General features: G+C 36.7%; 1 protein-coding gene, 2 non-coding genes and 1 pseudogene across 3 annotated transcripts; 1 reads left to right on the top strand and 3 right to left on the bottom strand.

The window, feature by feature from the left end:
* Positions 1 to 25: 25 nt before the first annotated feature.
* On the bottom strand, positions 26 to 26,090 carry YIPF4 (Yip1 domain family member 4). The gene is made up of 6 exons (XM_012788383.3): positions 25,719 to 26,090; positions 13,904 to 14,057; positions 12,024 to 12,195; positions 9,580 to 9,657; positions 4,909 to 5,022; positions 26 to 1,986 (listed from the first exon to the last, which is right to left on the bottom strand). Exons 1-6 carry the CDS (start codon positions 25,795 to 25,797, stop codon positions 1,849 to 1,851), a joined length of 735 nt encoding a protein of 244 aa, XP_012643837.1. The 5' UTR covers positions 25,798 to 26,090; the 3' UTR covers positions 26 to 1,848.
* LOC142870398 (small nucleolar RNA U13) lies at positions 12,376 to 12,479 on the bottom strand. The gene has a single exon (XR_012918801.1). It is a non-coding gene; the product is annotated as a small nucleolar RNA U13 (small nucleolar RNA).
* LOC142870330 (uncharacterized) lies at positions 15,035 to 15,127 on the bottom strand (annotated as a pseudogene).
* On the top strand, positions 17,455 to 17,556 carry LOC142870319 (U6 spliceosomal RNA). Its single transcript, XR_012918741.1, has one exon. It is a non-coding gene; the product is annotated as a U6 spliceosomal RNA (small nuclear RNA).
* Positions 26,091 to 27,885: the final 1,795 nt, after the last annotated feature.

Genomic DNA, 27,885 nt, shown 5'->3' with positions numbered 1-27,885 from the left:
TTTATATCATTAGGAATAAACATGATCCATATAAATGAATTTTTTATTCACACCTTAAAGCAATGACAGTTTTAAAAAATCAAACCATTTTTGATAGAGGTGGTCCCAAAACACCTTGATTTATTGCTTGGCAAAATTCGACCCCCTGGTCCTGACCCCCAAGCTTTTTGGGAAAGATTCCAGGGTCAACAATATGAACATCAAATATAGTACTCTATTGTAACAAAGTATTGACCTTAGGAATTTCTGAAGTATAACAAATGTTTACAGTTGCTGCTTCTATAGCCACAGATCTTTCCTTATTACTTCATATTATTTTATGTTCTAGAAGTGGTATGCCTATGGTGCTTCTGTTTTCCTAGGCCTGTTTTTAAACAAGTCAATATGTGTAATTTTCTACATTATTCTCATTCAAAGGTACTCTCCACTTTTCCTGCAGCTTAAAGTAAGTTTTTCTTTCTTTTCCTTTAGAGGAAAGGAAGAGAGGTTTGTTAATTTGTAGGCTTGCTTCAGAGGTGCTACATATTTCCTGATGAATAAGTTTGCTAAAGAAAAACATAACCAAAATGTGGCCATAGTATCATATTGAGAACAGCTGTTAACTGTTCCAGGTTGAAAGCAGAAAGGATAAAACAATAATTTGCTAACAGTCAATAGACACTAGCTATTTTATGGACATAAAATATTTTATCTACTTTACAAAGTAATATTAACTAAAAATATATCTAAAACCTATGAAATTATTTGCAACAAAAATTTTACTAATAAAATTTTCTTAATATTTCTCTTAGCAAAAATTGCACATTTGTGAAGAGTACCTGATACTTGTTAAAATATCAAGTACTACAGGGCAAGATGCTAGAAAACAAAACACACAGCTGGGAAGCGTTTTATTTTTTCTACTTCATATAACATTGTTCAGGACCACAAGATTTTAAAGGTCTCTTTCTCGAAACTTTTCTGATTTAAGAGTACCACTTAAAAATATTTACTGATGCTTTAAATATTACTGTTTTTTGTACAGATTGACGATTGTAATGAATGCCATATCCACTATACCTTTTGCTCCTTTGGTAAAAAAGGTAAACAGAAACTTTAAATTAGATGTTTGGTCATTCAAAAATGGTTTTTAAAAGTATACCCAAACAAACCAAATCTATATCAGCAATTACTAAAATTAGTTTTAGTAATTATTATTATTAAGAAGTCCTAATAAGGAAGTACTAAAGCATGTATAAGATTTTAAAAATTATATACAATTTAAAAAACAAATTTTAAAATTTAAATGAAAAAGATTTATGGCCAAATTAAAAAAAAGTTTGAGCATCAGAATTAATATCTTAATTTTTAGGCTATTCAGAAATATATGTTGTGAATAATAAGAATTATTTCATAAATATTATGTATAAATATAAATATATATCTACAGGATCTGAGATGCTAGAGAAAACACTTTAAAGAAAAAAACCTGCACTTTTAGATTATCAGGATGTTGTCAAATTACCCTTCAAGTAAAATATAATTATCAATCCAGGTGCTTTTGGCACAAGCTTTTAGGTGAATATTGACACAATCTTAAAAACACAATGCTTTTATATTTTATTCACTGGAATATGAAGAATCAAACAGAATTTAGAATTCTGAACGAAAATCCCAGATAACTGCAATTGCTTAATTAAATACAAAAAATATTGTTTTAAAAAGACCTTAAACCCTTAAACCTGTCTTTACATCTATCTGGAACATGTAAAATTTTATCAGCAATAGGTTTTCTCCAATTCCTTCAAGAAGAATTCCCAGCCTACACACAAATTTAACATTGTCTTTTCTATTCATGTATGACTTGGATCACACCCCAGTATATAAAGACAAAAAATAAATGTATAATAAAAAGATTGGATAAATCAGGAGAGGCTTTTTGGTCTTGAATTCTTCACCCACTAACAATGAAGCAGCACTGTAGGCAGCCCAAAACACACCAAACAGCTTAAAAAAAAAAAGACAAAAAGTATCATATTAGCAAATCAATTAACTTTTTGTATATCATAGAGCAAAAATAATGTTTACAACATTTTTAAAAATCAACCACCAATTGTGGCAAAATGTATTAAGAATGTTAAAAACTTAATAAGCATGTTCATCTTTGCTCTGCTACTTGACTTCTGTAAATCTGGTCTTTTCTTATCAAACCTGTCTAATCATAAGAATCACCTGCGGTGCCTACTAAAAAGAGACTTGGGGGACTCATTCTAGTTCTGCTGAATTAGAATTTCTAAGGGAAGGACCTAGTTATCAGTCTTTTATTTATTTCTAATTTTTATTTTTTTAGGGACAAGGTCTCACTCTGTTGCTGAGGCTGGAGTACAGTGGCACAATCACAGCACACTATGGTACTGAACTCCTGGGCTCAAGCAATTCTCCCACCTCAGCCTCCCCAGTAGCTGGGAATACAGGCAACATGCCACCACACTTGCTAATTTTTAAAAATTCTTGTCCAGGTCTTGAATTCCTGGCTTCAAGCAATCCTACTACCTCAGCCTCCTGAGTGGCCTGAATTATAGGCACCAGCAACCACACCTGACATTAGTTGTGAGTCTTTTAAACAAGTGTCTCTTATGATTGTGAACAGGCAACTTTTGAAAAAACTATTGTGCCAAATTGCTGAGAGAATACTAACTGATCCTGATAAAGTTGAAAGTTTTCCTTTTTATTGTTCCAAGAATTAGGAAAATAGATTAGGTGAAAATTTACACGATATTTATTAAGTGTCACAGTATATTCCCAGGAATAGGAGTCAAATAAAAAGGAGGAAAAAGGATCACATTTTGGCCAATCATGGTTTCTGATTAATTTTTTCTGAATAATTAATTTAGATTATTTCCATTGGAAACTTACTTTAGTACTAATTGATGTAGTCATTGAAGCCATTTTACAGCATAAAATTAAGGAAAGAACTTGAAGGGGAATCAGGGCAACTATAGTAGAAACAGATTTGGCACAGAGCAGGGTTTCTCAACCTTGCAATACTGACATTTTAGGCTAGATAATTCTTTGCTGTGGGGGGCTGTCCTATGCATTTTAGGATGTTTACCAGCATCTCTGTCCTGTACTCACTGCATACTAGTAAAACATCCCCCTGCCCCCAAGAATGCCTCCAGACATTGCCAAATATCCCTTGGATGGCAAAATTGACCTTAGTTGACAACCACTAGTATGGTTAAAAAACTAAATCATGCCTATAGTCCCAGCTACTCAGGAAACTGAGGCAAGAGGACCACTTGAGCCCAGGAGTTTGAGGCTGCAGTGAGCTATGATGACTCCACTGCACTCTAGGCCAGGCAGCAGAGCAAGACCCTGCCTAAAAAAAAAAAAAAAAAATTAGTGTCTACAGATTAGTCTTGCAACATAGTTTTCAAAAAACACTGGACTGACATAAGAAACATTACAATAGCTTAATACCCACAGACGATTTAGTGATTAGGAAAAAAATGTGGCAAAGAAAAATCTGAAGTTTAAAAACAATTTTATCCTAAATTTTTAATGTTATAAAAAAGATTTTTCCATATGGATTTTCCATTCATATGTTGCATAAAGAATATTAAAGTCCAACTTCCAGTTGAACTAGATGGCTAAAAATGACCTGAGACCAATAATTTTGGCTATTTTGGGAGTAGTCTCAGAAATACTCAAACAAACTTAACCCAAGTAAAACAACAGACAGCAGGAAGTGATCCTAAATGAGTGGTTATTTATATTACTAAGGCTAGAATAATTAAACACCAGCATGCTCCACTTATAGCTGATCCACTGTAAGACTTTTAAACTAAGTTCTAACAATGTCGATTTTTTAAAAAACAGATTTTAGGGTTAGGATGTACAGGAAAGCTAGATATTCTCAGTCTCTGAAGCATTCAAACAGTTCCAACTACAAAGATGATCTCAAAATATTCTTATATAGTATTTGTAATAACAGCTACCACTTGAGTGCCTGCTCTGTGCCAAGCACTGTATTAGGCTTTATAACAAACCTTAAAATGTAGTTATTAAGATTATCATTGTAAAGAACAAACTGAGGGTAAGAAAAGTTAAGATACCTCTGGAAGACCAGATAACAAGTAAATAGCAGAATCAGGGTTTGAATTCAGCATTGATTGGTTCTAAAAAACCACACTCTTTCAATACTCAGTGCTTATATATCAGTATTAGCTTATAGTTACTAAAATCTAAAAGGAATCATTATTTCTTTTATATTGAAATTAGTTATGAACATTAGTAAATCAAATCTCATAAAAATTAAGCGGCTCTGGCTACTTAAAAACAAGTACTTTAGTGTGGAGGCTACAAAATAGCAGTTCTATTTTCCATAAAGAAAAAAATTACAATCATTGTGTAATATGCACACATGTGCTAAAGCACTCATTTCCCAAAGTTGCTCAACATTAATAAATGCCAAAATTTAAGTTATATTACTATTTATTAATACTTAATATTAGCAGCAAATGTTTAAAATGTGTTTATATGTTATTTAAGTTAACATAAATATCATGAAGTAGTCCTGATTTCTGCATTATAGAAAATCCAATTTATTAGAATCATGTCTGTCATATTTGAGAAGAAAGTCATTCTCCTGAAACTTGATTTGCTCTGTTTTTCCCCCATAGACATACTTTATAATTTCTGGTGATTAAAAAGGAAAAAATAAAATAAATATAAATAAAATAAAATATAATATAAATAAAATAAAATAAATACAATTAGTAATATCAGTAAGGAAGATCATGTTCCAAAATACTACCAACAGTTTGATAAATAGTTTTAGATTACAATATTCTTAGCTAGAGGACTAGTATACTTTTACTATTGGAAAACAGTAAAATTACTTTATATAATACATACTACTTAACTTACTTTTATAAGTGTAGACACCACTTCAAATGAGCCAACCACCAAAAGTATAGGAGCTATTACAATGAGAGGAAGTAATGAATATCCTATAACTCCAAGAACTTGCCCATATGCAACCTGTGAATTTTGAAAATTTTAAATAAATATCTTAGAAATCAAATACTCATTTTCATCACTATTGAACATCATATACTCTTTGTTGTACTTCCACAAATGTGAGAATTAAGAAGAAATCATGAAGTATCATACTCATTACATTTCAAATTATCATATAGTCTCCCAAGTTCCTGAGCAGTCTTACTAACCACCATGGTTTCAATTATCATCAATTTGCTGATGTTACTCGAATCTACATTTCTAGCATTTATCTCTCTCTTGAGCTTCAGACTTATATATCTAATTAAATTCAGTATGTTTCTACATTACATTTTGTCACTACTTCTCTTAAATTGTAGCACGATTAAAGGAACCACAACCATCCTATTTGGATGAAAAATCCAAGGGTTAGAGAAGCTAGATATGACAAATACCAGAGGAAAGGGAGGGCAGCCAAGAGAGACTGAAGAGAAAAATACTTTTTAGTGATTATCATGTGCCAAGCTCTATGATAGGGTTTCTTATGTTGTGAAGATCAAACGAAATAACAACCCTATGAAGTAGGCATTATTGTCCCCATTATGAAGAAACTGATTCTTAGAAGAAAAAAACCACTTTGCTCAGGAAAGCAAACCTGGTAGGTGACAGAGTTCTAATTAAAATCTAGGTCTCAGGCCGGGCACAGTGGCTCACACCTGTAATCCTAGCATTCTGGGAGGCCGAGGTGGGCAGATTGCTCAAGGTCAAGAGTTCGAAACCACCCTAAGAGAGACCCCCATATCTATTAAAAATAGAAAGAAATTAATTGACCAACTAAAAATATATATACAAAAAATTAGCCAGGCATGGTGGCGCATGCCTGTAGTCCCAGCTACTCCGGAGGCTGAGGCAGTAGGATCGCTTGAGCCCAGGAGATTGAGGTTGCTGTGAGCTAGGCTGACTCCACGGCACTCACTCTAGCCTGAGCAACAAAGTGAGACTCTATCTCAAAAAAGAAAAAGAAAAAAAAGATCTAGGTCTCTAGGACACTGACCAGGTAGCAAAAATAAATGAATGAATGAATGAATGAATGAATGAAGAAAGAAAGAAAGAAAGAAAGAAAGAAAGAAAGAAAGAAAGAAAGAAAGAAAGAAAGAAAGAAAGAAAGAAAGAAAGAAAGAAAGAAAGAAAGAAAGAAAGATTGATTAAAAAAAATAATAAGATCTAGGTCTCTCTCTCTTTTTTTTTTTTTTTTGAGAAAGGGTCTCACTTTGTTGCCTGGGCTAGAGTGCAGTGGCATCATAGATCACTGCAACCTCAAACTCTTGGACTCATGCAATTCTGGGTCAGCCTTCCAGATAGCTGGGACCACAGGCACGTACCACCAGCTAATTCTTTATTTTTTGTAGAGATAGGGTCCTGTTATGTTGCTCAGGTTGGTCTCAAAGTCCCAGCCTCAAACAATCCCCCTGCCTTGATCTCCCAAAGTACCAGGATTACAGGTGTGAGCCACTGCACCCAGCCAAGATCCAAGTCTGTTAACTCCTATATCAATAGTCTTAAATTACAGAAAAATTCAGTAATATCTATTTTCACATAAATATTATATTAGATTTTATCTAGGATATAAGAAACTATAAATATACTTTTAAGTATCTATTAGAATTATTTAAAATTTCCATATGCACAGTGAAAAAGTTTCATAGATTTTACTCTAAATTTATTTAAGAATTTTAGGTTAAGATTTTGGATTAAGCATATATATCTAATATCATTCCCTCCTGAAACTACACTACTAAAAGGGAAGGGAAAAAACAACTCCTTTGCTTTTTTTTTTATAAAGAGAAGGGGTCTCACTATGCTGTCCAGGCTGACATCAAACTCCTGGACTCAAGGAATCCTTCTACCTCAGCCCCCTGAGTAGCTAGGACTACAGGCATGTGCCACTGCACCTGACAAAACTCCTTTTCATAAGATGGCATAAACAGGAGAAGAACAGGAGACAGGACAACAGCAACATAATTTTGGAAGCTGGAAAACAAATGAACTAGAAATAAGTTACAGACTTGGCATGGCTTTCCATCAAGTATGCGAAAGGATTCAAAGTTTCTGTATTTAGCATTTAATATTCACAGTTGGGCCGGGCACGGTGGCTCATGCCTGTAATCCTAGCACTCTGGGAGGCTGAGGTGGGAGGATCGCTCAAGGTCAGGAGTTCAAGACCAGCCTGAGCAAGAGTGAGACCCTGTCTCTACTAAAAATAGAAAGAAATTAATTGGCCAACTAAAAATATATAGAGAGAAAAAGTTAGCTGGGCATGGTGCCTGTAGTACTAGCTACTTGGGAGGCTGAGGCAGGAGGATCGCCTGAGCCCAGTAGTTTGAGGTTGCTGTGAGCTAGGCTGACGCCACGGCACTCTAGCCTGGGTGACAGAGTGAGACTCTGTCTCAAAAAAATAAATAAATAAATAAATAAATAATAATAATAATATTCATAGTTGCCCTAAGCCAGTACCCGTATCATAACTCTCTCTGGCATAGCCTCTGCTTTACTCTCTACACAAAATAAAATCCTAGAATTCCCAGGTTTACAGCAATTAATAAAGTCGTATATTAAAACAACAGTTCTCAAGGTATGACCTGTGGACCTCTGGAGATTCCAAAGAGTCTCCCAGAAGACTGTAAGGTCAGAACTATTTTTTATAATAGTAATAAAACATTATTTTCCTTTTCATTTGCTTGATATTGGTATTAAAATAGGGCACAGGCAATGGTGGTAAAACTGCTATTGTATTAGCACAAATAAAGGTATCACAAACTATACCAGAAGTAAGTATGTTCTTTACCACCACATATTCACAGAAAAATAAGCCAGTTTCACTTAAGAATTTCCTAAATAAAGCAGTAAAAATGCTTAATTTTATTAAATTAAACCTTTGACTATATGTCTTTTTAATATTCTATGTGACAAAAATGGGAAGTCACAGAAAGCATGTGGTTATCCCAAGGACATCACTTGTACAAATGTTTCAGTGAAGAGTTGAAGAAAATGGTTTTTCCATGGAACACCATTTTTACTTGAAAGAAAAACTGACGTACAATCTATGGTTACTCAGGCTTGGCTATGGTAAGCATGTCCTTGAAATAAAGTGAGCTTGTTGCTACATTGAAAACAACTGACAATCTTTGTCACAAATGTTAAAATTCTAGCTTTCAAGTAAAAATTACAATTTTGAAAAACTTGTATCCCCCACTATAAGTTTGATAGTTTTCCAAAATAGGCTTTTCTAATGAGACAGATGATTTTTTTTTTTTTTTTTTGAGACAGAGTCTTACTCTATTGCAGAGGCTAGAGTGCTGTGAACTCTATTGCCCAGGCTAGAGTGCTGTGGTGTCAGCCTAGCTCACAGCAACCTCAAACTCCTGGGCTCAGGCAATCCTTCTGCCTCAGCCTCCTGAATAGCTGGGACTACAAGCATGCACCACCATGCCCGGCTAAGTTTTTCTATATATTTTTAGTTGTCCAATTAATTTCTTTCTATTTTTAATAGAGACAAGGTCTTACTCTTGCTCAGGCTGGTCTCGAACTCCTGACCTTGAGCAATCCTCCCGCCTCGGCCTCCGAGAGTGCTAGGATTACAGGTGTGAACCACCATGTCCGGCCCAGGTGGTGATATTAATGAATGTGATTTTTCTGATATTATATAATAAAATATATCAACATTTGGAATATCTGCAAAACAGGGAACTATGTTTTCTAAATGACCAATGCATGATGTTACAAAACCATACATGGGTAAAAAAAGATCCATTCAAAGTGAATTTTAATTAAACAGTATGAAAAGTTCATTCATATGGTTTGAGATTCCTCACTGCAACAAACCTTTAAGAAACTACTAATTGTTGAGTTTTGGCGTAGTATCAGAGAAGAATATTAACAACCATCTTAAAAGGCTATTAAAATACTCTCCCTTTCCAATTATATAATATATCTGTGTGAGGCCTTATTTTCCTCATATACTTTAAACAGAACAATGTATCATAACACACTGTATGGATTTAGAATACAGCTTCCATTAATCCAGACATTAAAGCTACTTGAAAAATGTAAAACAATGCTACTCTTCTCACAAACTTTTTTGTTTTGGAAAATATAGTTATTTTTCTTTAAAGTGTATTGTTTATGTTAAAATGTAGGTGGTTTATTGTAAGTTTTAAATCAATAAATTTTTTACATTATTTTAATTTCTAACACAATGAATACTGACAAATAGAACCTACATAAAGAAATCTCTTTGACAACTTGAGATCAAAAAGTTTGAGAACTGTTCTAACAGAGAATAAATTATATGGTTCCCTAAAAATCTATAAATTACTTGATAAGTGGCATGGGATCTTTTCTTTCCTCTTCATTTCTTATAACATTTATTGAGTAACCATAATACTAATATGTTGATCATCTTAAAAGAACTAACATAATTTAAAAGCAATTCTGGGACAAGAAACAGTTATAATGAGCATAGCTAATGATGGTATTTGCACTACCAAAAATTAGGTGTATCATAAAAAATGAAGAGTATTTTCAAAATTAACTACTTACTTCTCCACCAAGAACTCTGGCCAGTAAGAAAATTGTTAGTGAACCAAATATCCAAATGGTTATAATCCATGAGACCACCTTAAGGGGGAAAAAAATCATATAGTTAATATTTTTGTACCAAATAAACAGATAATTTTCCAGGAACTCAAATCTCTGCCATAGAAGACAGTTTGGCATGATCAATTTCATTTCATAGAGAGGCTATATGGGTTCTCAGATATCTTTCCCAAACTTAATAAGAATACAATGTGAAATACAATTTTATAATACATCCATAATTGCCTAAAGAACCCTAAGTATTTCAAGATCTATGATAAAAGATTATTACAAAAAAGGGAACAAAGTGTTTACTACCAAGCCCTTGGTTTATAGCATCCTGCAAGGAAAATTTATTCCTGACATAAGTTACCAACCTTCTCTGGAAGTCTTTAAAACTTGTATTAATATTTACCCATGTAATAGAATATGGAAGAATTTCAGATAATTTTAATTCCTCAGACTTAGTGTAATGATACATGCATATATTAACAAGTTCTGTCTGTTGGGAGGTCTAGAAATAATACCTCAGTAGCAACGTAAGCACACTTATTGACCAGAAACCGGTTTCTAAATATTATTCTCTAATAAACAGAACTAGGACTTCTCAGAAAAATGGCTGATACCAGGACTGGGGCAGGCAAAATATAAGATTAGCCTGCAACACTATGTGTGGCCAGCCAAAATGAAATGAAGTGCTCAAAAAAAAAAAAAAAAAAAGATGACATACAATCTCCGCCCTCCACAAGAGTGAGGGAGTGGGAAGAGGGTTGATGATGAGAAATCATTTAATGTCTATAATGTACATTATTCAGTGGATGGATATCCTAAAAGCCCTAACAAAACCACTACACAATCTATGCACGTACCAAAATTGCAAATGTGCCCCATAAATCTGTACAAATAAAAAAATGATTCTTCATGCCATAAAAAGAAGAGGACAGGATATGTTAAAAAGGACACAGAAGGCAACTTAAAGGAGTTCTCAATGGCTAAGGCTGGAAAAATTTGAGTAATAAAATAAATGATGGGCCGGGCGCAGTGGCTCACGCCTGTAATCCTAGCTCTCTGGGAGGCCGAGGCGGGCGGATTGCTCGAGGTCAGGAGTTCGAAACCAGCCCGAGCAAGAGCGAGACCCCGTCTCTACTATAAATAGAAAGAAATTAATTGGCCAACTAATATATACAAAAAAATTAGCCGGGCATGGTGGCACATGCCTGTAGTCCCAGCTACTTGGGAGGCTGAGGCAGGAGGATCCCTTGAGCCCAGGAGTTTGAGGTTGCTGTGAGCTAGGCTGACGCCACGGCACTCACTCTAGCCTGGGCAACAAAGCGAGACTCTGTCTCAAATAAATAAATAAATAAATAAATAAATAAATAAATAAATAAATGATGATAGGATTGGATTATAACGCAAAGTAAAATGAATGAGGGAAATAGAAAAAATCACCATTCAGTAAATACTGTAGTAATAATTGCTACATGCAAGATCCATCAGTGAATGCTAAAACTAGGAAGCTAAAGTTAGATGAGAAACAGGATATTTGCACAGTTGTAAAGTATTTCTACAAGATACTTATTAATTAGAAAGGGGAAAATAGCAACTTTTTGGTGGAGGAACTGGACAAACACCACCCCATCACCTAACCAAGTGATCAAGATTAACATCACCAGTAATAAGATATATGATATTCAGTATCATGTACTCCCTGCTAGTATTCAGAGAAGAATACAATGTCACTTCTTTGATATTCTTGCCGAAAATGCATAACTCCAACCCAATCATGAGAAAAGATCAAGCTAATCCAAATTGAGCAACATTCAATGAGGACATAGTAACTTCCTGGTTTTAGCCTTAGAACCCTTTGTTCAAATGAAAGATTATACAAAATAGATAAAACTAAAGCTGTTCTAGATGAAAGACACATAGTAGGTAGGAGACCAGAACCCCCATTCAACTTCAATGGTCCTTACCACACTTCAACAAAATATCTGATATAAATTACTAATCTAGGGCAAATATAAACAGAACTAATATGTCAAGGATCTTACAATGGGCAGATTATTCTTGATTATCTTGATGGGCTCTAAACATAATAACAATTGTCCTTTAAAGAGGAAGACAGGGGGATTTGAGTACAGTAGAGGAGAAGGCAATGTGACCATGGAAACAGCGATTATAGTGATGTGGCCAGGAGCCAAGGAATGCTGGCAGCTTCTAGAAGTAGAAGAGTTTGAAAGCTTTAATTGTATTTAATTATGGAACTGTTTTAGGGCTGAACAAGTGAGAAATAATGGGTAAAGGCAAAGCATTTCTACATAATATTACATTACAGTTAATATCTAACTGTATTTAACTTTCAGAACTCTTAAAATATTTAGAATTAATATAAAATAAGATATACTTACCCTAAACTGTCCATATAATGATATCATGGAAAAGAAAAGAACAACAGCCAGAGGACCCCAAAAGTCAGGATTGTCTCTCACCACTTGTCTGTTAAAACCAAGTGATGGCATTGGCATCAAAACACATCGGATTTTGTAGTAAATATCCTTTAGATCGATATCCAATTCTTCCCTATAATTTTAAAATAAAAATTCTCAAAAGGCACACACTTCTGAATTAAAATATTTGCAAAAGAATTTAAGGAAAATTTAAATAACACAGTATAAGTCAACAAAACATTCATATTTGAAGTACATTTCACTAATTCCAAGATGTACATTTTCAACAGTTCACTGTCTCCTTTTTTTTCCATGTTACACAAGTAATGTGCCAACCTTGTAACAAGGACTGAGGGAGGCACATCTCAGGCATGTATATGAAAATCCAACCATCATGCTTATGAACTTCGAAAGGATCAAGATTTCACTTTCTCTAAAGTTGGGATACCTCTCACAATCACTGGTGTCTTACAATTGTTAGCCTGGAGTAAAGCCAAGTGCTTCCAATATCTGCCTTTCCTTTTTCCAGTCTCCTGGAGGTACTATCAATATAAGACAACTTGAAATAAATTTTTTGGTTTGAGACTTTTGGGAACCATACTGACAATTCAGACCACAAACCTATGTGAGAACTGGTGTGGGGTTTACATTCTCAGGGGAAATCCTTTCTTCCAACACCCTACCCAGTGACAGAATAAAGCAAACTTCCTTGCTGTCTCTTCCTGTGTGGTGGGTTATTTCTCATTTATATTTGAAATAAAGAGATTACCCGTTAATGTCTCAGCTTTATCCTGTCTTATGTGCTTTTCATTTAATATTTAAAATAACTTCATCTTATAATCCACAGTGTTTTAGATGTGATGAAATATGGTATATTAACATTAAGAAATGTAGGATGCTTTAGCACTTAATCTACCAATAATTAATACAAAAAATAACCTAGAAATGTCTCAATTTTACAAACCTATAGGTTCTTCTTTCCAAAATTGTTAACTCCTTTGCTTCCCCCACGCCAGATGATAATTATAAAATTTCAAGTACTATGAAGAAAGTGAAAGTCTCTTTATACTCCTCCTCCCAGTGGCAGCTCTAGAATTTCTATATTGGAGAGATTTTGAGGTGGTAATCTTTGTGGAAATCTTACTTGCTCTTAAACCTGAATTTCAAAGCAAGCACTCATGAGCCCTGCTTTTTTAGATCTCGTGATTACTTGAGACAGCTGACAGGCTCAGGTAAGCTCTAAAGGTTTGGAGTATACTATATTTGTGTGTAAGTGTGAGATGCAGGATTATCATTCTTTTAACTTTTACCATTCAACAGGTTAAAAAATATTCTCTCATTATTATTTCAGTTTTTTAAATTACTCATAATTGTAAATTGGTAAGGCTTTTTTTTGTTTGGTTTTTTTTAGACAGAGTCTCACTCCGTCACCCAGGCTAGAGTGCCGTGGCGTCAGCCTAGCTCACAGCAACCTCAGACTCCTGGGCTCAGGCGATCCTCCTGCCTCAGCCTCCCAAGTAGCTAGTACTACAGGAACCATGCCCAGCTAACTTTTTCTCTATATATATTTTTAGTTGGCCAATTAATTTCTTTCTATTTTTAGTAGAGACAGGGTCTCGCTCTTGCTCAGGCTGGTCTTGAACTCCTGACCTTAAGTGATCCTCCCGCCTTAGCCTCCCAGAGTGCTAGGATTACAGGCATGAGCCACTGTACCTGGCCTTGGTATGGCTTTTGACCAAAAAGTTTAAGGTTTTCCACATCTGTCATTATATAAAAAAGAGAATATAATCATTCCACAGACTAGCTCTAAAAACCAAAAAATACATGTTATTTTTACGTACAAGAGTGGTTTGTTATCTTCAGGATCATCATCTTCGACTTCCAAAAGCCAGCCATACCCTCTTTGTCTCAGAAATGTAGTAGCTGTAGATTCTTTGATAAAATCTCCACCAAGGTTTAATTTGACATCTGGGGATGCTATTGAACCACTGAGATCTTAGAAGAAAAGAGGAAAAAACTGTAAACCAAGGCAAGAATGTGTGAATCTCAATCAAAGTGAATCTCAATCTCATCTATTTAACTAAAATAATTATCACTGAAGATCTCTAACTATGAACATCTGTTATTGCATGTAATCTTCAAATTTTGTAGTTGACAGATATGTAAAAACCATCTTTTTTTTTTGAGACAGAATCTCGCTTTGTTGCCCAGGCTAGAGTGAGTGCCATGGCGTCAGCCTAGCTCACAGCAACCTCAAACTCCTGGGCTCAAGCAATCCTCCTGCCTCAGTCTCCTGAGTAGCTGGGACTACAGGCATGTACCACCATGCCCAGCTAATTTTTTCTATATATATTAGTTGGCCAATTAATTTCTTTCTATTTTTAGTAGCGACGGGGTCTCGCTCTTGCTCAGGCTGGGTTTGAACACCTGACCTTGAGCAATCTGCCCGCCTCAGCCTCCCAGAGTGCTAGGATTACAGGCGTGAGCCACTGCGCCCGGCCTAAAAACCATCTTTTATTTTATAAGAAAATGAAAAATGAAAGTAGTGGAAAGATAAACAAAAGATTTCACAGCTAATTAGTTAGACTGGTACCAGAATCTAGACTTACCTCAGCAACTCTTTGAAATTTAATTGGAAGATATATAGAAAATATATTACATGATATCACTTTGGATTCCTTCATATATTATGTACCTCAGAACTAATTGTACAAATTCTTTTTAGAGGCATTTCATATATATATACACACACACACACTAATAGACATAATTTATTTGCTAGTAGAAAACTGTAGACAAACTTTCTCTACTTTTTCATGTATTTATTCATACATTCTTTTATTTCCATGATCAAATATCTATGCTAAGTGCTTCATATATTAATGCTTGGTTCTGGATAAATCTGATAAGAGTTCCCTATTTCAGCAAACTCTTTTCTTTATATAATTACATTATGTATCTTTAGTTTCAGCAAAAATTTTATTTTATTTTAATTGTAACATCTATCCATGCTAATCGTCTCTTTATCATTCCAATTTTAGTATATGTGCTGCTGAAGCGAGCACAGTTTCAGCAGAAATAAATAAAGGGCTTTTTTTTTTTTTAGGTTGGCTCTAACAAGACGTGAAGAAATTCAATTATTTGCATTAAAAAATAAATTCCATGCACAGCCTGCACAGTAACTTAGAGGTTATAGATAATCATATTAGTACAAATACCACATTTTCTGACTGAAAAAATTTGGAACAGTTAAGGATTTTCTTAAGGTCACACAGGAATTTAGAAGAATACTCACATTTATTGGACCAGACAGTGTGTACTAGTAAATAAACAGCAATGTTGATAAGTCATAGGATCGGAGAATTACTTTAGAAAAATAATTTTAGCAACAGCAAGTCAACACTCTAATGCAGATCCTTCTCTAGAGTTTATCTCCAACTAACACTAAAGTTAACTTCCTTAAAAAAAACAAAACTAAGTTTTTCATATATAATACAAAGAGCTTAACTTGCACAATACTCTGAGTCACATCCTGGTCTGGTTGTGGTAACTCCTGTAATTAATTTTAACAAAAGTTTACATTCTGAAGCTAAATTCCAGTTTAGCTACTAATTAATACAGCAAATCACTTATGTCTTCTGGGACCCAGTTTCCTATTCAAAGTTCTCTCCAGGTTAAACATCATTTGATTCTAAAAAGTTTTTATAAGAGAGCTTACTCAGCTAGAGGTAAAATGTAAATAGCTTTGAATTCACTGTCCTTCCTTATCTAAAGTTAAAAAATAATCCCAGTAGATACTGTCACAGAATCTTACAGTCAAAATATTCTCACAAAACTACTTTCTACTTCCTTGTCTTAATCTAAGTTGAAATGAAAAAGGTAGAATTTAACTAAAATTCTACTTCTAATAGGTACAAAGAGTGCATTTTCTTGATTTAACAAGATTTAAATCAGGAAGTCATTACTACAGCAGTGACATTAGAGGTTTGCAATTATGAGGTTGGAAAGGGCCTTAACAACTGTTTCTTGGTCTCTAGACAGGACTATACTTAAAGTCCTTAATCTAAACCAAAAAAGGATATATAAGCATATAAATTATAGTGCTAAGGAATGCTGCATTAAAGAAATGTATATGTTTAGCAGTTTGTCATAGCATGGATGCTAGAACTTCAAAAAGGCACCCTTAGCTTACAAATTTTGTAGTACTTTTGTTCCACATAAAGTAGGAAAATATCAAGCATACCCTGCTGCTAGCAACAGCAATTTGACACCTCCCCTAGGACCTCCAAGACACACTTAGGTGGGCATGGGATAGAGTAACAGGAATGTCCAAACAACTGGTAGTGGTTTAACATGTAAAGAATAATGTCGGTGAACAAGGAAACAGATACAGAAATCACAGGAACCTGGTTGATTTAAGTTAACAGAGTAAGAATCAGCTAGCTTGGCTGTTAATTCTAGGATAGACATCACAGTAAAAATTAAAAATATTCAAGAAAAAAGAATGGGGAAGAATATCAGTAAGTTTCAAGTCTTATTGAAAGACAACTGCATAACAAAATTTAACAGTAATTTTCTCTCCCTTTCAACTCAAATGTATAACTGGGTGGGGGATCCTTTCTCTCAATCCTCTGCTCAGCCTGAGAACTTCAATTTGAAAAAAGGAAGAACTTTGTCAGTGCAGTGTAATAGTATACTAAAGATGAGATTACTGTTCTGCTCCTAGACACATTCTAGATTTCTGTGAAAGACGAGTATCCTGCAATGAACAATGAACATTTTGTTGATACTTGCCAACTTCTTATATATGTGAAGAAGCTTTTTCTTTTTTTCTTTCTTTTTTTTTTTTGGAGACAGAGTCTCACTTTGTTGCCCAGGCTAGAGTGAGTGCCGTGGCTTCAGCCTGGCTCACAGCAACCTCAATCTCTGGGGCTCAGTGATCCTACTGCCTCAGCCTCCCGAGTAGCTGGGACTACAGGCATGCGCCACCATGCCCAGCTAATTTTTTGTATATATATTTTAGTTGGTCAATTAATTTATTTCTATTTTTGGTAGAGACGGGGTCTCGCTCAGGCTGGTTTCGAACTCCTGACCTTGAGCAATCCGCCCGCCTCGGCCTCCCAAAGTGCTAGGATTACAGGCGTGAGCCACTGCGCCCGGCCGAGGAGCTTTTTCTTATTTAACAAGCAAAAAGAGCAAGGACGAGTATCATCCCATTTCAGTTGAAAATAAAATCTATGTGTGCTTAAGTCTAACCCAGAATTGAGTATTTGTGCAACAAAAACAGGCACATTTTGCACTGAAAAGGTAAATTCCACTGCTTCATTTGAGTTATAAGAATACCATTTTAATGCATATATAGGCCAATGAAAAAGATCAAGAAACACGTCAGGCTTTCTTCGGCAGTACCTATACCAAAACTGAAATGATACAAAGATAAGCACAGCCACTGTGCAAGAATGACACACAAATTCATGAAGTGTTACATATTCATAAAAAATTTTTAAAAATAAGAAAAAAGAAACACATACATAATAATTTTGTAATTGCTAGACCTATACTGGAGCTTGAAGAAAATGTTTTTTCAAAGCCTTGTATAGAATTGTGTCTTAGGTTATATTTTTAATCACATTGCTTTGGCTTATGGTTTTCAATACTGTCAGTAAATTTGCATATTGTAAATAAAATTAATTAAAATCATTTAAACTAAATCTCCTGAGCCTATCATTATAAAAATTGAATTCCATTTGGGCATAAGCCACTTACTAAACAGAAATTTCTTTTGTATGCCTTATCAGTCTTTTAATTTTTTATTTTTTTAAATTATAAATTTATAGGAAGTTGCAAAAATAGTACATAGAGGGCATATGTACCCTTCATCCAATTTCCCCCAATGGTATGCTATCATATAACTATCCAATCTAGGTCATTGACATTGGTACAATGCCCAGACCTTATTCAGATTTCACCAGTTTTACATGCACTTATTTGTGTGTGTGTGTATGTATAGTTCTATGCAATTTTATCATATGTGTAGATTTGTGTAATGCTTTATGAGGTTTAAAATTTATGAACAGAAAGAAATAGATTAATTTCTAAAAAAGGTAAATTTGCTTAACTAGCTGCCCAGCCCATGTACATCATTTTTAAAAAGCAAGAAACTTTTAAAAAGGAAAAACTAAAGATTCCTCTGTCTATACTACTAACTTGTATTTAAAATGACATCCTTTCTGGGGAGGGGAAATTTTACACAAGGAGTAGGGTAAATGCTTGGCCAAAATAACAAAGTAACAGAAAATTACTGTTTACTCAAAAGCATTGACAATAATTATTGGATTGTCATGTCTACAACTTAGTGATCACACTAACATATTGTGAGCTGTAGATACTGTCATTTTTATACAGGGGTAAGAAGACTGAAGAAGGCTAAACTTGAAATGCAATATATTGAGCCCAGTCCTCTTCACTAGACTTATATAAGCAATTGTTAACTTAATATTTCCTTGTAGCTATTTCAAAGACATCTAAAATTCGATATTCCAAGTACCTCAGGTCTTCCTCCACTTTACTTCAGTGGATAATATCACTATCTACCCAACACTGTAAGCTAGAAGCTTCATTATCCTTGGCAGTTTGCTTTATTTGCATGCTTCTTCCTCTATCCCACCCACCACTAAATTCTGTCAGTTTTATCTCTAAATAGTTTTTGGAACCTATCCACTTCCTATTTCTACCACCAGCACCAAGCTACTGCAAACTACCAACTCGTTCCCTCTATTCATTCTTGTCTCCTTCCAATCCATTCCCTTCACTGTATCCAGAACATTTTTTTTTTTTTTTTGAGACAGAGTCTCGCTTTGGTGCCCAGGCTAGAGTGAGTGCCGTGGCATCAGCCTAGCTCACAGCAACCTCAAACTCCTGGGCTCAAGCAATCCTCCTGCCTCAGCCTCCCGAGTAGCTGGGACTACAGGCATGCGCCACCATGCCCGGCTAATTTTTTCTATATATATGAGTTGACCAATTAATTTCTTTCTATTTATAGTAGAGACAGGGTCTCACTCTTGCTCAGGCTGGTTTCGAACTCCTGACCTCAAGCAATCCGCCTGTCTCGGCCTCCCAGAGTGCTAGGATTACACGCGGGAGCCACCACGCCAGGCCCAGAACATTTTTTTTAAGATGTAAATCTTTTGCTCTTCCGTTTAAAATCCCTCAGTGGCCTCTGACTGCTTTTTTGGCTCAAGTACAATAATCTCTACACAATCTATTTCTCCAGGCCCATTTTTTGCCTCCTTTCCCATCTGGACCCTATACTCCACACTAAGGCTCTTAGTGCTTTGAATGAATCTTTTCAATGGTATGGATCTCCCTTTTGCCTCAGGTACCTTGTACTAGGTCTAACTTCAGATAATTAAATGCCACCCATTTTTTTATTTTCAGACATACCTGCTTAAGGGAATTTTCCTTGATCTTGCAGACAAGATTAGGTAGGTTCCTTTCATAATTCCCTCCACTTTTCCTTAACATTTATCACGGTTTATAATTCTGTATTTGTGTGATTATTTGACTAATGTCTATAAACTCTATGAAGGGAGAGACTATGTGGGTTTTTCTTTTTTTGAGACAGAGTCTCACTCTGTTGCCTGAGCTAGAGTGCTGTGGCGTCAAACTAGCTCACAACCACCTCAAACTTCTGGGCTCAAGCGATCCTTCTGCCTCAGCTTCCCAAGTAGCTGGAACTACAGGCATGCACCACCATGCCTAGCTAATTTTTTTCTATATATTTTTAGCTGTCCAGGTAATTTCTTTCTATTTTTGGTAAAGACAGGGTCTCACTCTTGCTCAGGCTGGTTGCTAACTCCTGAGCTCAAACCATCCACCCGCCTCAGCCTCCCAGAGCGCTAAGATTACAGGCTTGACCCACTGCACCCAGCCTATGTGGGTTTTTTAAAAATTAATTTTTACATACATTCCCAGTAAGTATAACAGTGCCTGATCCACAGTAGGCAATCAATAAACGTGTGTGCTGGTTGAATGAAGTAATTAATGGAGCAAACAGCTCCTTATATCTTAAATTAAGAAGTGACATTAGGCCGGGCGCGGTGGCTCACGCTTGTAATCCTAGCACTCTGGGAGGCCGAGGCGGGCGGATTGCTTGCTCAAGGTCAGGAGTTCAAAACCAGCCTGAGCGAGACCCCGTCTCTACTATAAAAATAGAAAGAAATCAATTGGCCAACTAATATATATATATAAAAAAAAATTAGGCCGGGCGCGGTGGCTCACGCCTGTAATCCTAGCTCTCTGGGAGGCCGAGGCGGGCGGATTGCTCGAGGTCAGGAGTTCGAAACCAGCCTGAGCAAGAGCGAGACCCCGTCTCTACTATAAATAGAAAGAAATTAATTGGCCAACTAATATATACAAAAAATTAGCCAGGCATGGTGGCACATGCCTGTAGTCCCAGCTACTCGGGAGGCTGAGGCAGGAGGATCCCTTGAGCCCAGTAGTTTGAGGTTGCTGTGAGCTAGGCTGACGCCACGGCACTCACTCTAGCCTGGGCAACAAAGCGAGACTCTGTCTCAAAAAAAAAAAAAAAAAAAAAGAAGTGACATTAAAGGCTTTTAATAAAGCAAGTAGACAAAATCACATTTTTATTTTGGAAACAATCTCAGCTACACTATGGAGGACTGATTTAAGAGGGGAGAGATTGGAGCAGGGTGTTCAATCAGGAAACTATAATAATAAATATAAATAATAAATGAGAAATGATGAGGTAGAAGACAAACTAAGGCAGTAGCAGTAGAAAGAGAAAAATAGATGAATTATTAATATGTATTCATATATATATTGGAGCTATTCTGAAGTATTTTTATGACCAATTGAATATGAGAAATAACTTTATGACTAACTGAATATGAGACTAAAGACAAAAGTTTCTGGCTTTTGGCAAGAGGATCTATATCACAAACGTGAAATTATTTCCATTTTATTATCTTCCTCAATTATAATAAGTGTAACACACTCGAATCATCCCCTCCTTCCCAGTCCATGGAAAAACTGTCTTCCATGAAAATGGTCCCTCATGCCAAAAAGGTTGGGGGTTGCTGCTAAAGCATACTCTTCTGTAGGTACATGACAATGAGTATTGCCAACTGACCATAGGTGCCACAGGAATAAAGAAACTTAATCAGAGAGGTGATTAGGAAGGCTAGGTAGAGTTAGAACCTGAACTTGTCCATGGGAGATGGCTGGATGGGCAGAGAAGGTATAAAAAAGTCACCCCGAGGAAAAGGCATGGAAGCCCAAAGCCTGAAAAGGCACAGAGTTCAACTCCAAAAGTTGTAGAGTTGGGGACAAGTTATTAAGAGCATATATATCAGGCAAAAAAAACTCTTATCTTTATTTTGTAGGCCAAGTGTTTCTTTCTGCACGTTCTGTAGTATCTGGACCCCATGGGACACTCTCCATAAAAGGCTTTTGATGCTAAATTTGGAAAAGTCTGCATACTATAATTCCCAGTTGGAGTTTCAGAATATTGGCATATTAAAGGGTCTAAGAATTCTACATTGAGGACACTGGTTTAACTTGCCTGACATTATTTACGGAACTTAATGTTATCATGGAACTATTTCCATTTTGGGAAACATTACTGAAATACTTTGTAGATGACAGGAAGTTAAGTGCAGATCCAGTAGAGTGATAGAGACTGCTCAATGTTGAACAAAGAGCAAATAACAGGGATAGTTCAGCTGTGAAAATAAGGAAAAGGGAAAGTAGAAGATTTAATTAAAGATTCTGTCATTAGGAGAGTACCAATGAATAATAGTAGAAATGGAACAAACAGGAGAAATAAAATGCTAAAGAAAAAAACAGAGAAGATAAAGACTTCAAAGGAGGTGGAGAGAAATGAGAATGAAAACACTAGTAGAGGCTGGGCGAGGTGGCTCACACCTGTAATCCTAGTACTCTAGGAGGCCGAGGCGGGCAGATCCGTTTGAGCTCAGATTGTTCGAGACCAGCCTGAGCAAGAGTAAGATCCCCGTCTCTACTAAAATAGAAAGAAATATATATATATATATATATATATATATATACACACACACACACACACACACATACATATATAGAAAAAATTAGCCAGGCATGGTGGCACATGCCTGTAGTCCCAGCTATTCCGGAGGCTGAGGCAGTAGGATTGCTTGAGCCCAGGAGTTTGAGGTTGCTGTGAGCTAGGTTGAAGCCACTGCACTCTAGCCTGGGTAACAGGGTCAGATTCTGTCTCAAAAAAACAAATAATAAATAATTTTTTTTAAAAAGCACTAGTAGAGACTTATGCTAGGAAAAACACCTTTTCTTCAAGATTTGGAGGAGAAAGATGGATATTTCAGTACCAATATAAGGATATTTAGAGGGCTGGGAGTAGTGGCTCACACCAGTAATCCTAACCCTTAAGAAGGCTGAGGCAGGAGGACTGCTTGAGGCCAGGAGTTTGAGACCAGCCCAAGCAATATAGCAAGACCCCATCTCTAAAAAAAATTTTTTTTAATTAGCCATGCATGGTGGCACACACCTGTAGTCCTAAGTACTCAGGAGGCTGAGGTGAGAAGATTGTTTGAGCCTAGGAGTTCAAGGCTACGGCAAGCTAAGATCATATCACTGCATTCCAGCCTGGATAGCAGAGTGAGGGGAAAAAAATATTTAAAGGTAGAAAAATACTAGAATGAGAAAATGGCTTAATGGTTTATCAGGTGGCTTTGATCATCTTTCTTGCTTAGTTTTTCCTCTTCATGCCATTTCCAAATCCTTACTGAATTTCTGTTGAACTGGTGTTGGCTTCAGTTCTAGCAGCACAACACCTTTATCTTAAGCATAAAGTATCATATAGTCATTCATTCAACAAACATTTATTGAGTACCTGCCATGCGCCAGGCTTCATGATAGGCAGTGGGTATATTGATATGCAGTAAATCACAGCTTATAACCCCAAGGAGCTCATGGTCTAAATCAGCATTGTTTTAGGTCTATGAAGATTGAGAAATATAAGGTAGAGATTGCTTGCATTCTGCTAATTATTGTACTTGTATAGTTCTTATATGAATGCTCTTCACCCTTTCCAGTCTAAAGAACTCCTCCTTGTCCTTCAAAATGCACCTCAGTTCTCTCTGAGGACTTCCTTGATCACTTCCTGCATAGTTAACAAATTTGTACCATACTCTTTATTGCATTTATTATGTATACTAAAATTTTTTCTTTCTTATTAGACCATTTTTTGGTGGCAGGGACTTTCTCATAAGCAGTCCCTTGCACATGGAGGTAGGTACTTTCTCCAACCTAAATATACAATGCATTATATGTCCTTCAGTAAAATATCAACTCCCTTAAATTTTCCCTAATCTTCTAGATAGAAATAACTTTCTCCTCTTCTGATCTTTTATAACATTCTGAACCAGTGCTTCTTAAACTTTAATGTGCATATGAATCACTGTGGGATCTTGTTAAAATGCAAATTATGATTAAGGTAGAATCTGCATTACGAAGTGCCAGGTAATGCCAATGTCTACGAATGTCTATGAACATAAATTAGGCACAGAAATAGTTATTTGTCCCATTTGTCTCATACAAAGTAAAGGCAAAACACTGCCTTAAAAATTTATTTTTAGTAGAGATGAGGTCTCGCTCTTGTTCAGGCTGGCCTCAAACTCCTGGGCTCAAATGATCCTCCCACCTCAGCCTCCCAAGTAGCTGGGACTATATACAGGTCCATGCCACCATGCCTGGCTACTGACTAGCTCTTAATTCCAGATCCACCATGTGGAAGTTACTAAACCTTTCTAAGCCTCAATTTCTTTCTAAAATATAGGAATTATAAAGCTCATCAGAATTTTTTTTTTTTTTTTTTTTTTTGAGACACAGTCTCACTCTGTTGCCTGGGCTAGAGTGTCATGGCATCAGCCTAGCTCACAGCAACCTCAAACTCCTAGGCTCAAGCAATCCTTCTGCCTCAGCCTCCCAACTAGCTGGGACTACAGGCATGCGCCACCATGCCCGGCTAATTTTTTCTATATAGTTTTAGTTGGCCAATTACTTTCTTTCTATTTTTTTGAGTAGAGATGAGGTCTCACTCTTGCTCAGGCTGGTCTAGAACTCCTGAGCTCAAGCGATCTTCCCGCCTTGGCCTCCCAGGGTGCTAGGATTACAGGCATGAGCCACCATTCCCCGCCAGGATTCTTACAAAGATCAAAGCAGTAGTATGCTTAAAATAGTCTGTAAATTTAAACTGTATAATGTTATATACATGAGAACATTTATTATATATATCCTTGGATACATAGGAGATCTATATGCTCCTTGAGGAAATACAGAGAAGTTGGAATAAACCTTATGGATTTTACTTATTCCAAGTTTCTTAGTTATATTATTCTGTCAGATTCCTCAGGCGTATTTAAGAAAGGTAATTCCTGGAGGAAGGGGGAATATGAAAAAATATATATACATAGATACATGAGTTTGAACAAACATCAGGTTCAGATATTCAATGAGGACAATTTTTTTTTTAAGTTTGAGAAATTAAAGTTCATATTCCTCCCTAAAAACTATGCTATTAAATGTAAATGAAACAAATAAAAATATTTTGGGTTGCTATATTTCAGTTTAAAAGAAATTTATCAGCTATAAACTCTTTGAAAAAAATTTATTTTACCTTTTAAATTATTACCAGTACTGTTTTTTAAAACAATGCCACTCAATCAGCAAAACAAGGAAAACAACAAAAAGGGAAAAAAATCTATGTTAACTGATGCACTATGAAATTATATTTCTGAGAAAAATCTAGGCTCTTATCTAGACTGAATTTTCTATAGCTAAACATAATTTATTTTTTCATATTGGGCAAAAACTTTGGTCACTGGAAAGTAACTGATGTACAAAGTCTAATAAAAGTAAAATTTGAAAATTACTAGTAGAGGAAGATTCAGGTTAGGAGGAGTTGGTTGAGGAATAGAGAGAAGGAAAACATTTTCCTGTGCTGTAGAAAAATCTCTCCAATACAACTGCTTCCTCAAAACAGCACAAGGGAATCTGTACAGGATTACAAGAAGTTTCCAATGTACCTGGATCCACTTCCTTGAATAATGAGTTCAAACATGGGAGGTAAACTGGGACCCAGGCAAGACATATCAAATTCAATAAAAAACAACACTTGGCTTGTATTTGCAGTGTCCAACATAATCCCAGCCAAAAAAAAGTTACCTATTGATAAACAACAGAGGAACACAGCTGTCCTTCCTTGTTCTCATTCTCTGATACCTTTCCTGGCCAATCTGCCCTTTTTCTGAGTAACAGCAAGTAATTCCAGAAATAAAACCTTAGGGTTCCGTGGGCCCGCTGGGAACGAATAAGCCACCCAGAAAAACCAGTCACCAGACAGTGTGAGGAAAGCTAGGCGCCGACCGAGTAACCGGATGATTTTAAAGACAGCCCCCTACGCCCCTCCCTCGGCCACTCAGGGCCTCTTGGAAGGCCCGACAGGCGCAGAGGGCTGGAGTCGCCAGTCAGCTTCCAGCCCATCCCCACCCAGCCACAACCCTCAGCACCCGAAAGACTCCACCGAATCGAACCCTGGCGTCCTCCAGGGTGACGGGCCTTCCAGGGGCTCTGCCTCACCTTCCGCATCTGCCGAGGAGACAAAGGTGAAGTCCCCGTTAGTGGGGGCATACGCCGGGGGCGGGCCCGGCGGCTGCATCTCGCGGCCCCTCCGAGCCGGCAGCGGTGGAGGAGGCTGCGGCTGGGCCCAGGCCCCAAGGCGGCAGCGACGCCGACTCGCACACTAGCCCTACGGTGCGGCCTGCGAGCCGCGAGCTGCAGGTTGCGGGCGAAGCAAAAGACTAGCGCAGAGGGCCGCGGTGCTGCCTCAGAAACTGACCCACGAAAGTCCTCTCAGTGGCGACCACCCAGGCACCAGGACGCCGGCGCCCTGACAGGACCATAACAGTGACAACGGCGCTCGGATTGGCTCTTTGTAATGTGCACTCCCATTGGCTCCCGAAGAAAGGTTCTGATTGGGTCTTCCTGTTGTTGATTCCGGAAGTTTACCCAGGACAGGAAGTGCACTTGTAACGTGTTGAACACTGTGGCAACCTTGTCTTCTTTCTGTGTTTTTGTTCAAGTCCCGTGTCTTTTGGCTTTTCTTTACCTATTTCCCTCGTTTTTATTAACTGTGTGGGTTAAATAATTTTAGAACAAAGTAGATTTCTAGAGGTCAGCCCTATCCAGGATCTAAAGATTCTGTTGTCCTTAGTCATTAATTATATAGTATCTTGACTAAGTTGTATATCATCTCTGAGGCCAAGTGTCCTCACCTGTAAAATGAATGGAGCTGGATTGGGGAATAATGATAAGAAAGCACATAAGCTACAAGTAGCCTCTCAGAGACTACAGTTGTAGTCTAGCCACATTCCTTTATTCCTCCTAAACTGAGGCCAGAGAAAGTAAGGTAGTAACAGAATTAGAATGGTATCTAAATCTCCTGACTTCTAGTCAAGTGTTCTTTTCACTATAGAAGATCCTGTCTATTGACAAACTTGCCAGAGTCTACAAACTCATCTAATGTTTTAAATGTTTAAATAAATATACTTAAATTTTAATATTCAAGCTATATAAATGTGGCTTCCAATTTAAAGAGAGTAGAGGTTAGGGATATTTTAGGAGACATATTTGGAGAAATATACGATGGATCAGCAATAGAGTAAGGCAGCAGTCCCCAATCTTTTTGGCACCAGGGAATGTTTTCATGGAAGACAATTTTTTGAGCAGGGGAGGATTCAGGATGATTCAAGTGCATTAAATTTATTTTGCACTTTATTTCTATTATTACATTGTAATATATAATGAAATGATTATATGGTACAACTCACCATAGGTTGGGGCCTCTGGTTAAGCGGAAGGCATAGCTATGTGTTAAATGGAATTTCAGGAAAGTTTTCTCACAGGAAGTAACAAGTTAATACTTAAAGAATGAGTAAGAATTTAAAGGCAAAGAGGTGTGGGGGGCTGGCAGCGTGGGTCATAACATTCCAAAGATCATTTAATGCAGTGGTCCCCAACCTATTTGGCACCAGAGACTGGTTTCATGGAAGACAATTTTTCCACAGACGGTGAGGGAGAGGAGGGTGGCCAAATTCTGCAGTGGTCCCTAACAGGCCCTGGACTAGTGCCGATACTGGTCCACTGCCAGGGGTTGAGGACCACAGATTTAATGGACTTGGACAATTGCAAGTCATTCAGTTTATTGGAGCTTAGGTTTCATGGGAAAGAATGGCTACAGATGAGAATGCACATAGGCAAAGAACAGATCATGAAATATCTTGTCATTCTATGGAATTTAGATTTTTTTTTTTTGGAAATGATGGGGGAACCATTAACAGAATTGAAGTAACGGAGTGACAAAATCAGATAAACCTACATTTTGACTTGGAAAGCAGAGAAATGTATGTAAACTTTTGCAGGTATCTAAGTAAGTGTTGGACTAGGTTTGCAGCACTGGGGATGGGGGAAAGGAAGCACTATGAGAAGTACTGTTAAAAATCCAAAGGACTTAGTGATCAATTGAAAGAGATTAAACTGAAAAATAGGAAGGAGCCTAGGGTGACTTCATGTTTCTTGCTGAGGTGGTTGAAAGTGTTATTAATCAAGTGAGGAAATAGAGTAAGAGCAGCTTGTCTGGCAAGAGAGGAAAGTTTTGAACATCATAAGTTTAAGAACTCTACCCTGAAGAGGTAGAGTTAGGTAGAGGTAGAGGTAGCTGTAGGTTGAGCTATCCAGTTATTCTTTG

This window comes from Microcebus murinus, chromosome 3 (assembly GCF_040939455.1).
Source record: "Microcebus murinus isolate Inina chromosome 3, M.murinus_Inina_mat1.0, whole genome shotgun sequence".
Lineage (NCBI taxonomy): Eukaryota > Metazoa > Chordata > Mammalia > Primates > Cheirogaleidae > Microcebus > Microcebus murinus.
The sequence above is the reverse complement of the archived record's forward strand: the minus strand, read 5'-3'. Positions and strand labels throughout refer to the sequence as shown.